This window comes from Rhea pennata, chromosome Z, assembly GCF_028389875.1.
Source record: "Rhea pennata isolate bPtePen1 chromosome Z, bPtePen1.pri, whole genome shotgun sequence".
Taxonomy (NCBI): domain Eukaryota; kingdom Metazoa; phylum Chordata; class Aves; order Rheiformes; family Rheidae; genus Rhea; species Rhea pennata.
Genome location: NC_084702.1, coordinates 54,340,254 through 54,354,658, shown reverse-complemented (window position 1 = coordinate 54,354,658; position 14,405 = coordinate 54,340,254). Strand labels below are relative to the sequence as shown.

General features: G+C 34.6%; 1 protein-coding gene across 1 annotated transcript; it reads left to right on the top strand.

Annotated features, from left to right (window-relative positions):
- The first annotated feature begins 21 nt into the window (after positions 1 to 21).
- CCDC125 (coiled-coil domain containing 125) lies at positions 22 to 13,031 on the top strand. Its single transcript, XM_062599995.1, has 11 exons — positions 22 to 301; positions 1,953 to 2,011; positions 3,105 to 3,191; positions 4,045 to 4,122; positions 4,958 to 5,043; positions 7,286 to 7,368; positions 8,304 to 8,419; positions 9,559 to 9,666; positions 10,724 to 10,895; positions 12,270 to 12,403; positions 12,535 to 13,031. Exons 1-11 carry the CDS (start codon positions 22 to 24, stop codon positions 12,877 to 12,879), a joined length of 1,548 nt encoding a protein of 515 aa, XP_062455979.1. The 3' UTR covers positions 12,880 to 13,031.
- Positions 13,032 to 14,405: the final 1,374 nt, after the last annotated feature.

Here is a 14,405-nt window from a genome sequence, read left to right as displayed (position 1 = left end):
ATAAATAAAAGGGAGGCAGAGATGCAGGACGCTGAAGAGGATGACATGGCGTGTGGAGACTTGGGGAATGGACTTGGGAGAAGACCTGGAGGCGTCTATGAAGTGGAAGATTTACAAAACTCCTATCCATTTAGACCTAGGAAAGGGTCTGCAAAGGTTTGCAGCTCTCCCTTGTCAACAAAGAGAGGAGAAGAAAATGATACCGCAGTTTCTCCCGGTTCAAAACAAAACGGTTCTTATGATGGATTGTCCAAAAAGCTTGGAGTTGTACTCGCTAGTTCGAGCCAACAAAATAGTTGTGGTAAGACTAATTTACAGTTATTATTCACCACTCATCCTTTTCTAAATCTATTTGCAAAATCGAGAGGTTCAGCTACTTCACAAGTTAGTATCAAGTTTAATTCAAACTGTTTGTAAGAACAATTAAAATCTCTGAAATATTAATACGCGTTGCGGTCGATCTAATGCAGTGTCAGAGGTTAACTTTTGTAGCCTTTAGGCCCCGTTTTGAGTCGCTATGTGGTTAGTGTTGCAATAGGCAATACTCGGTGCAGTTGAGGCAGTAAAGTGGTCTCTGCTCCTAGCTTTTCTTCCAAAAATGTTAAAAGCCGCAGGGGACATTATGTTAACTTTTTCTTTTCAATTAATCAGTCTGTGGCCCTTTTTAGTGTGAAATGGGCTCTGCTTTCAAAAGTGAGGTTTAGCAAAGTATCCTTTGACAGGGCAGAGGGGGCAGACAGGGTTGGGTTTTTCTCTATATCTATTTGTGTGTGTGTGCGTATATGTATGTGTATATGAGTATGCATATGTACATATATATGAAGAGTATGTATGTGTGTGTATATCTGTCTGTAAAGTGGAGTGGAACTGTTCTGTTTGGCTTGCTTGGTCTGTTTCCCTGAGCAAGTATGTGAACTGAGTTCATGGCCAAGTAAAATCTTGTTTGTTATTTAGTTGAAATTTGGATTAGCATAGTTTTGAGGATAAGAAGTCACTCTTATAATCTGCGTGTCTCTATTCTTTCAACAGTGGTGCTCAATTTTTTGTGAGGTTAGCAATGCTATGAGTAAAATAAAATAACAGGCAGTGGTGTTCATTACAATTTAACTTCTGCCTTTCCTTTATTTTTTTTAGCCACTTCTAATATTTTGACCAAAGTATTTCTGTATGATTTGTTTATTTCTCTCTGTTACAAGCCCCCACCATCCTCTCCCCGCAGTGCAGTAAGCTAACCCATGTAATTATTCTTTTTGGTTTCAGCAGCATTGGTGAGAAGACGTTACAAAGACAGTGTAATTGTAACTGATTTCGGTGTGCTTCTGTCAGTGCTCTCTATGATGCTATCTTAGATCTAGCATTACAATCTCCATAAAAGCAAGACTTAAGCCCACATGAATCCAACTTTTATTTAGTAGGAAACTGCATGTTAATATATCTCTGTGGTGCTCAGTTTGAGGGAAAATTGTACCAATGGTAACTGTTTATTTAAAGGAGCATTATATTTTATGGAATATTCCACCAGTGTCCTTCACCTGGTTCTCTTGAAAATCATGCATACTTCTCTACAGTGCTAACTACTGTTGTGTTGATTTTGATTGTTGAAAAGCTGCAATTAAAAAAAAGGATTTAAAGAAATTAATTTTTCATGAGAGAAGATGACAATTCTGTTTTTTCTTTATTTTTAAAAGAAAAACCTAAAATTCTACTGATTTTAGATCTCTTTCTAACTGATTCTTTTTCCAGCTTGGCTACTCTTAAATATGAGAGTGTGTGTTTGAGTTTACTGTTTATATATTTCTTAAATCTGCTTATTAGCCCCAGAAGAAAAAAAAACACAAAGCTGAAAATTCACCTCTACATGTTCCTAGTTTTCACGCTAAAGCAAACTTTCATATTTTCTTTTGTAAATATTTTAGTATTTCATATTTTAGTACCTCTTATGCATCTTACAGTGTCTGATTCTGAAGTTTCAAATGAAGAACTCCAGCAACAACTTCAAGAAGCTCTAGAGGTTAGTAACAGCACCAAGTCTGCTGTTTTTGAAATCTGCATTTTTGTATTTTAAAAAACAAATACCCAACCTAGCCCTTTTAAGCTCAGCATTGTCTTTGTAAGCTGATCAAATAAATCAATATGAAAAAACAAGAAACAAAACAGTGGCCTTCAGATTAATTTCATAATAAAATAATTTCACGAGAAAATAAAAATATTCTAGGGGGATGAATGGGTAAGAGTGCTTGGGCTCAATCCTTTGGTCTAATTAGTACTCTTCAGGAGTTTAACTGTCATCAATGCCCTTTAGCTTAAGTAATTCTTTAGTAGTTCCTCTTACGTAAGGAGCTGGGCCTCCATATCAGGCATTTAAGAGCACATTTGGGAGAGAATAAAATCACATATCCTGTGAATTTTCTGTGTACTCCTGCAATTTAAACATTACATAACTCAAAAGATTCTACAAAGTGAGAGGATGCTCATACAATATAAAGTGGAAAGGTAGCATATAGTGTTTGTGTTTCTATTTCACAGGTTAGAATTACTAAGAAAAACAGCCTTTTTTGATACTAAGGTACTTGAATTCTTTGTTGTGTAGAGAACTGATTCCTCTTGTGTGATCTGTAAGGTATCAGAGGGTGGTCTGTGAAATGATTGCCATTCTTTTCCTCCTTTTCTCAGATAAGCATATAAGTAAGCAAGAGAGGAGAAAATGAAAGTTCATAATTGACTATTCAGAGACTAGTATTGCTTTTATGTAATTGTAGTTAGGTTCTTGTGGAAATGCTGCCCAAGATGCTGTGTGGAATTCTGTGTGTGTGTGTGTGTGTGTGTTTCTTTAGCAAGTCAGAACTGCAATATCTAATAGTTTACTTTGCAAACCTGCTTGAAGAAAACACAGAAAATAGTAACTACAAGTGTTCTTCACTAAGGATTTTGCTCTAGCATGCAATGCTAACGTTTCTGTGTCACAAGCTGTTACAAAAGACTTAAGCAAGAGGTAAGCAGGAAGGTTGTTACTTGAAGAGGGCAAATTAACATTGCTGTTACAATTGTGTTTTAACAGAATTGTCTTTGTTTTTACTCAGTGTTTCTATTTTATTTTGCCTCAGGAAGTTGAAATTTTAAAAGTTGAGCTTGAAGCTTCTCAAAGACAGCTTGAAGGAAAAGATGAAGCCCTAAGAATTTTACAGAACATGGTAGGAGTTGTTCTGAAATTATTTGGTCATTTAGTAGGCAAGAAAAGAAAACGATCATCTTCCTGCCATTCCCTAGAAACTTAGATACTTCCCACGGCTGTAGTTTAAAGCATTAAATCTGTAGGTGTATATAGACTTGGCTGTTACGATTTAGTACCTTTTCTGTGTAGATCTATTACAGTTATTCAAGGAGACTTCAGTGTTGTAGCAAAATGTCACAAATTTATCCATGAGGATCTAGCTATTTAATTGCCTTCTTTGCAGTCCTTCATGGTTTTTCTAGTGCTAGCAATTCTGTTGCAAAGCAATGAACTGAAAACATTTCTATTCCATCTATCATCTTGGAGTATGCATTAAATCTGTCATTACATACTATAAATCACTCATGAGTGATTTATAGTATTTTTGTTTACTATCACGATCAACAATGTTGAAATCAATTGCTGTTTTTTTTAACTTAACTTGCATAATGCATTTATAGTTCTGCTGGTTTCTATCCTTGGATATTCATATTAAGTTATGTCCAGATCAAGCTGTAAGTATGTTGTAACTAAGTCGTTTGAGAGTTGATTTTGTGATGTGGAAAAGCCCTAAAGAAGTTGTAATCTCTTTTCAAACTATGCTAAATTTTTTTGAATTGAAAAAACTACCAAGATTGAAACAGAAGTTCTTTACGCACTTTAGTGTCTTAGTGTCTTGAAATTAGAACCTGCTGGAACTTTGAAGTGAACTGCTAGTGCTTGTAGTTCTTCACACTCTTGTTTAGCCAAGAACTTTGATTTACAGTGATGTAAATTTGAAAATACAACTTTACTTAATTACAGTATTTGATGGATTTGTGCTTTTTCTACAGGCAGTATTTAACAAAGCCACTAGTCATACAAAAGCAATGCTTCAAAAAACTGAGGAAGAAAAGAGAGCTTTAGAAAAGGTAAGGATAAAAGTTTTCTTCACTCCTGTGCAAAGATTTCCTTTTTCTATGCAAAATCATAATAGGCCATTGCTCCTAACCTGGCTTGTTATGGAATAAGGAGCGGTTGTACTGTTTTTTTTTTTTTTTTTTTTTTTTTTTTTTTCCTTGAACTGATACAGATCTAACATTAGTGTTGGGTTTTTTGAAAGTATTCTTATTCCTCTTTGGTAGAAAGGGAAAATGTTGATTTATCACTGTTCTGATCTGAATGTTTTCATCCTCTACTGTGTGCAGATAATACCTGAAAGATCCCAGAGTTCTCTCTCTATTTTTGGTTGCTCTTTGTTATAAGCTTTACAGTGCTTTATTTATACTGATGCTTAATTTTCACAGTATGATTTATTAATGAAGAACTTCCAAACAAGCCTAAGAAAGAACTACCGAATTTTAATAGGGAAGAAGGAGAGGAGGAGGAAGAAGATACTGACCCTGCTTTGTTAATCTCAGATTTATGTTTTATTTCTTTTTTATGTGGCCTCTCCATAGAACAGTAAGGGAGGCATTTTAGACATATGAAAATGTGATAGCATAAGTTTGTTTTTGTCATAAGCCACTGCAACTGTTAGCTCATTCAGCATGGTCTGGAATTCATGGAGTAGTGATGGGAACCTTTCTGGTGTTTGGTACCACATTTATTAAAAAAAAAAAGATATAGATAGAGATACAAAGATTGTAGCGCCTATTGGCTGCCCAAATCTCTTGTCAGTGCCAAACTCAGGACTAGCAGTTCACATCTCTTACTTTTATTGTCAGGCTGTTAATGAACTGCCACTGGTTTATTTTGTCTCTACAGGAAATAAATACTTTGCAATGGGAAATTGAGTTTGACCAGGATAGATTTAAAAACATAGAAGAGACCTGGAGAGAAAAATATGACAGGTATTCTACTCATGCTGTATATCTTTGGGGTTTTTAATTGCATTGAATGCTACATATTACCTTTCTTATGTTCCCTGTTTCATTTTGTCAGATTTTCTGTTTCTTCATATTTTTCTAACTTTCTGGATTTGGGAAGGCTTATGTATTTTTCATGCTAGTTACATTTATATGTTTCAATTAAAACTACTGAAATTAATAACTCAATTCTTTAATGTGTATATAAGTTGTCTTTATTAGGCTGGGTTTTCAATTCAGTCATATTACTTTATTATGTTAGCCCGTTAGAACCAGATTGTCTTTATTTGCTTTAAATGGAAATGAGGCATAGAAAATAATGGTATGTGCATGCATGTGGAAAGTGTGTGAGCTTTCCTTTTTTTGTAGGTATGAGCATGAGTAAAATGGAATGTTTTTGAGATAGGTTGGTCAACTGGCTCTTTGTTTAAATAAGAGTTTTCTGTACTAACAGCAGGTGTTGCCTTGTTAAGCAAGCGGAAGAAGCTAGAGGCACTAAATAAACAATGCAGTAACAGACATTGAAAACTGACCAGCAGGCTCCAGTTATTTAAAGGTGTAAGTGGTCTCGCTGATCTGTCAGAGTTACTTTAGTAGAGATTTTTTTTAATTTAAATTTTCAAACAGAATCAAAGAATAAGCCAATAATTTAAAATTGTTCATGAGTAAGAAGAGTTTTGTGAAGATATTTTGTTTCTTTTTTGCCTCTTAACTTAGCTACAATTGTCAAAGAATGAAAAATCCTTTGGCTCTTCTAACCAACAAAAGTAGCAAGTGTTGCCAGTTTATTTGGAGTAAGAAAACTAGTATTAATAGTTGAAAACTAGAGATTGAAACGTGGCTTTAGAAAACTGTAAGCAGCAGTAAGTTATGAGCTTAGGCAGCTTTGCTTTTTGATGTCCAAGACAACAAGATGAGGCAGAATGTGTATTTTCCTTTATTTGTTTAAATGAAAATGTTTCAGGTTAATAGTTAAACAAAACCCTGAAGTTACAGTTTGCTATATTTACTGACAGCTGAAGAGATGTACAAATAAAAAATTTAATTGCTTCAAGATTGAGGACTTCAGATTGATGTTTCCTTCTTGAATAGAAAAGTGGCAAAGTGCCAAGAAAGAATGTATTGTAAATGTATATTGTATGTTCTCATGTTGTAAAGCTTAAAAGTGTAGCTGTTCTCTAGAATGGTACTTAAAGATACAGGAAATTTACTTTTTAAAATTAAGACCAGAGCCATATTGTCATATGTTCAATAACAATCTAATATTTTGAAGGAAGTAAAAAATTGCTAGCAAGTGTTTCAGGAGTTCACAATTACAGATTTTATCAACAGTTTCTAATGGCAGTGTGATACTTAACCTCATCTCTTAGTTAAGCTCTGAAGCTTTTGGCATGTGTTATTTTTACATATGAGTGGGGTTTTTTTAACGTTCTCTTGCAAAACCTTTGAACATACTTTGACACAATTAAACTGTTTGTGCAAGAGTGTGTTTTAATTAAAATGGTCAGCCGATCTGAACAACACGTGTTATCTCAATTGCAGAGAAACCACAATATGAATGCAGCGATTCTCAGATTTTCTTCCCGCGGAGCCATGTGCAGAGTGGATAATTTAGGAGTGACTCTGCAGATGGTCTAGCCTTGTTCATTAGCCTTGGCTCAGTGCCAGCCAGACCAGGCCTATGCAGAGCTGCTCCTGCAGGTCCTCAGTTCCTGCATGATCTGTATTTTTCATTATTCAGAATATTTCATTGTTTCCAGCTGTTTGTCTTGCTGATGGCAAATTGATTATATTTTAAATACTATTACCATAATCTCCCATCAAAAAATGCTGTTTGCAGAGAAGTTCATTCTTATCTTTTTTTTTTTTTTTTTTTTTTTTTTTTTTCCCCAGGAAGCTAGTTAGGAGCAGTTTCAGGTTGTTTAGTGACCCCTGACTGGCAGGTCTATGTATAACAATATCTATACATAGTTAGCATTGGTACTGGTATGGAAACATTATATAAATTTTTACATAAACAATGCTGTAAGTGAGGAAATATATGTGAAAATGAACCCTCTTTATTTTTTCAATTTCAATTTTTTTCTTTAATCCTTGATTTTAATCCTAATTTTAATTTGCAGAAACATTAGATGCAGTATTTTAACACGCTAATGACTTCTTTCATTTGAGTGCTCTTTTTAATAATTGTTTTAAAGATGATGCAGCCTTTCTCTAACTTCTGCAGGCTATATTGTGAAAATGCAGCTCTTAGGGAAACATTGAAACTGAGAACAGAAGAAGTTAAAACTCTTCAATCTGAAAATGCAAGTAAGCCACCAATAGCTGTTCCTCTTAAAATACTGTTTCTCTGGAATAATTGAGATCTTAACTGTGACTCAGCTTTCTGTCAGGATAATGGCAGCTGGTATTAGTGGCTACACAGGAATCCTCTTCAAATAGACAGGTAGTGCCTGTTTTTCTTGTCACATTTAGTTCACTTGAACTAAAAAATTCACAGAACGATAGCAGAAGTTGTGTATTCATAGCTTAAAAAATAGATCAAATCTGAAGGAAATACATATATCTTATCTCACTGGGTTGGTGACACACTGGGTGTGAAGGGAAACAACTCTTCTGTGTTCCTTATGTTCTGGAAGGAGGGAACTCTTGGTCAGGACAGCCACAGAATGCTCCTGCTGCAATGAAAATTACCATGAGGTGGCTTTAACATATCCACTTAGATTCCAGTAGCATAAACTTTGAGATATTTAGCTTGTCAGCTTTAAAGTGGCATTTTCAAAGTGCAGATGGTGCAGAGATTTGGTTGGGTCAAATGGCTCAAGCTCCTTTCCCTTATTTTCAGGTTCCACATAGTGTGGTTTTTTTTTTTTTTTTTTTTGTTTTGTTTGTTTGTTTGTTTTTTTTTAAAAAGAAAAGCTGAAATACATAATTATTTTCCTAATAATTGTGTTTTTCTAAGAAAAGAGCAAGTGACTTAATTGTAAGCTTTTTTAAAAAAAGGAGAGAAGGAATACCGAGGAAAAGTAATATATGAGGTACTGTCTCTGTGAATGGGTCATCTCCTCTAAGAAAACACAGAAGGAAAGGTGGTTGGGATTTGAGTTTCTAGATCTATGTCATCTCATCATATTCCCAAACTGACGCTTAAGCCATGAAATTGCTTCATTTGGATGTAGTTAAACTCAGTTATTAAGAAATCAGAATGGCAAACTTTTAATTATTTTCACTGTTTTATTTCATAGTTTTGAATCAGCAGTGCTTGGAGTTTCTTGCAATGCTTGATGTGAAACAACAGAAGATGATTCAGGAAAATATGTCCTGGAATAAAAGTGACCTTACAGATGTTACAGGTCTTGAAGTAAGTATGGAGTCTGTTTTTCATGACAACTGGCTCAAAGATATGTTTATATTCAAAATATCTGTTGCTAAATTTTGCTTACTGATTATTTAACTGTTTCTTTGGACTTGATTCTTGCAAATGAAAACATGCCTTTGGATGCCTGTGAATCAGTTTTCTAGTTTTTGGTGCTCTGTGACTTCTATTTTGCAAAGAAAGAGTAGACAGAAGAAGCATCAGGCTATCTTTCACAGGCCAGCCTGCATATTTATGTCTTCCTAATCTTTTAATTCCCAGTTCCCTGTTTACTGTGTTTCTTTAATGAGTGGAAAAAAATATATACTAATGAGATCTGCAGGGAGCAGCATAAACAGGCTGACAATTTTTGCCTTTAGGTCATCTTTTCCAGTAAACTGGAAGTACTCTATTTTGGCAAGTTTCTGATCAGTGGAAAATGCCCTAGTAACCTCACTGACCTGTCTAAGAACATAAGGGGATGACCAAGATTCCATCTTATACATTGCAAAGTCTCATGTCCCAGACTGCACTTTGGAAGTCTGTATTCCAAATTTTCTTTGCTTATAAGATTAAAAAGTAGACTGTATAATATGAAACATTTATTAATGTTTCTGGACATGTTCAAGCTGGCAAGATCATGCTGTAAGACTTTCCTTATTTTTTGCTATCCACTTCAAAGTGATAGCTGGTGGGGATCAGTATTTACAGGGATATATTTACGTGCAGATTCACTGGAATGTAGTCATGGCTTTGTGTGTGTGTGTGTGTTAGCACACTGCTTATTTCATCTCAATTTTCTTGAGCATTGCCATGTGGGTAATGCAAATTACCCACATGAAAAGGAACTGGATTTTTTTAAGCCCATCTCCTTTGCAGCCTTTAATGACAGTGAGTTTAGATTTGAACAGATAATATGCATAATTCCCCAAAAGTACTACATTTAGGATAAATGTGAGATTAGTGCTAAAAATTACATTTCATGCTTGTCATTTTGAATCAAAAGAAATCATGTTTTTTTGTTTGTTTGTTTGTTTTATGGTTTGTGGTTTCAGGATGTTTTGTTGGTAGCTTTCTGGCATCTCTTGGGTTGTTTTGTGTGTGCAGATAGTTACTTAATTGGTGATTTGTTTTTGGATTTAAAGCTGGCAGTTCTTGGAGCCTGCACCTGCAGTGCTTCTGGAGGGCAACCTTGTTCCTGTGCTAAAATGTCAGCTGTAACTCGAAAACAACTTCTTCAGCTCAAGCAAGAGGTAAAGCTGCCTGACTTAAATGTGAACAAGCAGAAGATTGTGTGTGCTCAAAATCAAATAAAGGCAAAAACGCCCTACCTGCAACTTAGGTGAATTGATGTATTTTAAAACAAGACTGCTTTTCAGAAATATGTAATCTTTGTAGTACCCTAACTTTTGCTGATGTGGAACTGTAGTATAAATCAGTTCTACTTATAAAAAGTTTTTTCTCATTTTTCTTTTGTAGTCTCTTTCTATTTCCTTCTGCCTATATTTTTTTTAACTATAAGAAATAGATGCACTCAAAAAATACAATTTTGCAATCTGAATGTGGGCTACCGCTGAAAGGGATGGCTTCCCTTCTTTCTTCGCAGTGCATTCCATGTCTTCCCTTGTGCTGGCATCAGCATTTACAAGGCTGTGCTGCCAGCTAGATCATGGAGCTGGTCTTGTTAAAAACTATTTATATCACCTTCAGGTCAATAAAATGATTTTTAAGCACTTAAATTTTTGAATTTAGTTAAACTTACAGTTTTAGATATTACGAATTTCCTTGCTCATGGTCCTAACATGGAAGTTCCACTTGAAACGCTAATTTTGAAACTACTGTTATGTCCCTGTTGTACCAAGGTTATTATCTCTTTCTTTTGCTCCTGTGCATAGGGTCAGTTGGTATGGGATATTCCAGCTCTCTTCAAGCTTTACTGCACAGGGGGAGATAAATAGTGCTACTTGCAGCCATTTATTGCAGTCTGTAGATGGGTGTTTTGTCCATGCAAAGAAAGGGAAGGGTAAGGACTTCAATTTCCATTTCAAAATGTGTTTCTTAATGTAGCAAGAAAACATTTAGTTTGGTTTCCACCACTTCTCTGATGATATATATTTAAGATTTGTCTGACTTCTCTTCAGTCCCCTTTAACTGCACAGGCCTGCCGTCAGCCTCACTGTGGTGATCTGATAACATGAAAGTTTTGACTTGTGTTAGTGGCTTCAGCCTGTCTCTTAATATACATTTTTAAATCTGCTGTTGCTTTCAAATTGCTTAATGTGCTTCAATTTTTCTCTGAATTATAACCAGATGGAACTTCTCAAGAAGAGTAAAGATGAAGCTTTTATGATGGCAGATGCCTTCAGAATTGCATTTGAGCAGCAGCTAATGCAGAGGAAGGACCAGGCCCTGAGGCTTGCGGAAATGAATAAAATTAAAAAGGAAACAAAATTTATAAGCTGGAGACATCTGAAGGAGGATGGTAACTGGGCATGCTGTGTAACTGTTACAGTTGAATAGAGAAGTTAGCTGGCTAACTTGCTTGCTGCATCAAACTTATGGCTGTGGCTTAATTGCTGGGGCTTCTGAAGAGTCAAGAAGAGGGGAACAACATTATGTCAAAACCCAAAATACATTAAGTAGCATACTATGGAGTTCTGCCAGAAGCTTTACATATGTGATACAGGATATCCATGTATAAGTGGAATGTTACAGTATTCATTATGTAAATACTGATGTATGACACTGGAGTTATCAGGCTAGGCTTTTAATGTAGCCTTTTTTTATTACACATGCTTGAACTATATTATCTGAGTTACACCTTATCTATTTTAAAATGATTTATCTAGAATGATAATACCATCCTGGATATTTAAGATGATTATTATGAAAACAACAAAAGATATTGTCTGGCATGTTTAACTTGGTCATCTTAAGATGCTGTGAACAGTTTAAATATTTTTATATAAAAATTAGTTCAATATAAGATTTATGGAAGGAGTATAAATGTGAAGAAATCTATACTAAGCTTTCACTGAAATGCTGCATGCAAAATTTTCTGTTTTTGCGAACATTTTTAGGTTTTGATTTTATATATATATATATATCTACATATAGTATATATTTATTAAAATTATACTTAACATGGTCATTTGTGAGTTACAGAGCACTCTGTAAAAGAGTAAGAGTTGTAATTATCCTTTCCTTTCTTAAGAGAAACATTAAGAGAAGTACTTCAGTGTTTATGTCACAGTCAAAACCATAGCAGAATTAGAAATGGAACCCACCTCCATATACATTGGAGTTAGCCATTGGCCTGTAGGTGGTAGGCTTAGGAGTCTGGTGTTCTGGGTTCTGTAGAGTGCCCTCGGGAGATAATACTAAAACAGAATACATATCTGTTTTCCCTTATACTGGTGTCATTGTTTCCAGGTTTTATATTCCAGTACATATATTTCATAAATTGAATGTATTAATCTTTTTAGAAATCTTAGAAACTTCTTAAAAACTTGTATCAATTTTTTTCTCAGTCTATCAAGTGTTTAAAAACAGATTACAAAGAATTATTGCTTCACTAGAGCCAAAGTGTATTTTTTATATAGCAAAAAGAACTTTCGATTAGCCCATATTTGTGAAAAAGACTATATAGTCAGGAAGTTATGGTAAGGGTGGTGCTGTGTGCAAATAATGATGTTAGGTACACTAGAAGAAGCTATGACTTGCATCGTGCTTTTAGAGGAGGTAGATCAGAATCCTATTTTATTTGTGTTTATTTTATCCCAAGGTAATTGTGTTCTTACATAATACAGAGTTCATGTCATTTGTGATTCAGACAAAAAATAACCCTTTTTCTTAGGATGTGTCAAGTTGCAAGGAAACAAGAAAAGTTTGGGACAAAAATTATCAGGCCTGCTGTCTTCAGGAGTGGACTGCAGGAAAGTTGAAGAGCTAGACAATACTCACGAAATCCTTAAGATGTTAATTGATTTGGTTAGTATTTTTTTTTAACTGTTAAACATGAGTTCTTAAGAGAAGAAATATAACTGATCTACACAGAATGCTTTGTTCTTAGCTTATAAACTAGTGTCATTTTTTTTCTTTTATTTTTAAAATAAATACAGCTAAATGACAAAGAAGAGGCTTTGGCTCATCAGAGAAAGGTTAGTTACATGCTAGCTCGTGCAATGGAGATGAAAGAGGATGCTTCAGAACAAAATACAGAGAACACCACTCTGAGGAATCGTCAATATAAAGCCCTGCAGTCTCAAGGGTCAACTGATCTTGTATACACATGCCGCCAAAACCTTGGTTCTCAAAACAATATTTGTCCTATTTCCCATACAGAAACATTTGACAATTCAGTAAAAATGCTTACAAAATCACATTCTTGGCCATCAGAGACTAAGCACTACGAAGAAAATGATTCACATGGAAAAACAGATGAAACTGTTGTGATCTCAATATAGACATCAGCTGGGATAAATTTTTTTTTTTTAAAAAAAAAGATTATTTGGAAATGTCTAAAAACAAAGAAGCCTGCAGAAATTGAGCTCTCTTTTTATAAAACTTGGAATTAAATGCTAATCAGCACCTAATTTTGATTAGCATCTACTAAGAAAAAAACAGGAAAATCTATTTTATCAGTGTTTCTTTTGGAGATATTTCAACACTGATGCTAAAAACAATTCTCAAATTGTAAAGCCTTTTCTGTTTTGATTTTTTTTCTTGCCCTGAGTGCCTTCTGCTGTGGACAGTCATAACAAGAAATTTTTGTCAGAATTAGGAAAATGACAATGTAGGTTAGTGATTTTTTTTGCTATAAGGAAAGGTTATTCTTTTGCTTTCTTTTTCCTCATACAACTGATACCCAAAATAAAGTTCACTGAGAAGTTTAAAAGTTACCTGTATTTTTTTTCCATCTTTAGGGTATTCTGAAAAGAAGGTATATATAAAGTATGGAAAGTACTGTATTATGTTGATTTTGTAGTTCTCTAAAATGACACCAACACTGGACACATTTCAAAAGACTGTGTATGTAGCAAGTAGTAGACTGCAACTTGTAGACTGCAATAGACTGAATTTGATTGTGATTTCAAAGACTGTCTAATATAATTTTTCATATACCTTTTGATTATTTACAGAGTCATTAAAGAAAAATCTTTCCTTAGGGTAAGTTTTTTTGCATACAATTCTGAAGGCAATCTAGAATGAGACTTCATTTTTATCTTCAGCTTGTTTTGTCTTGCTCAAAAAAAAATCCCTCAATTGCTTTACTGTTAATCGGATGATGTTATTTGAAGGTTAGAATGTTTTTGCTTAATTTCAGGCTTTTGGTTGTAATACGATGTATTCTACTTCAAGAGAGAACTTGTTGAATACCAGAAAAATGTGACTTGCAGCTACTCATGAAATCACTCATACACTAATTGGTGAGAAGTTATTCATTCATTAATCAGTGGAGAAGCTGGAAAAACAAGAGTTGTTCCCAAGCTAGTTATGTTTTCACTGATGAGTACTTGACCATCTTTACTCTGATCTATTTTGGGTGCTCAAGGATGCTTGTAAAAAACATGAATCTGGTAAAAAGATTTTTAGCTCTTTTAATAGGTAAGACTATCTAGAATAATTAATAATTCCTGTTTAAGATCTAGTGTGAAGATCTTACATGAAGTCCAAATTTTTTTTCAGTAGATGGCTCCTAATTTCTTTGTAGAATAGTTGGTAGAATTGTCTATCTAAAAAGCTGACCAAATTAAAGCTCAACACGTCACTTGATCCTTGGGGAATAATCTAGTCTTTGTAAGGTTTAGGTATGTTCACCCATTTAGTTCTGCCTCTCTAACAGAACAAAAAGTAGAGCTTGAATTCATCTTGGCGTTCAGTCTCACTGGTGCGGATGGACATTAAGATGCCCTGCCAGAGCTGAAGGGAAGAGCTTAGGATACCTGCCCAGACTCATGCTGATTCATCTCGATGCCCTTACGAGCTGCAA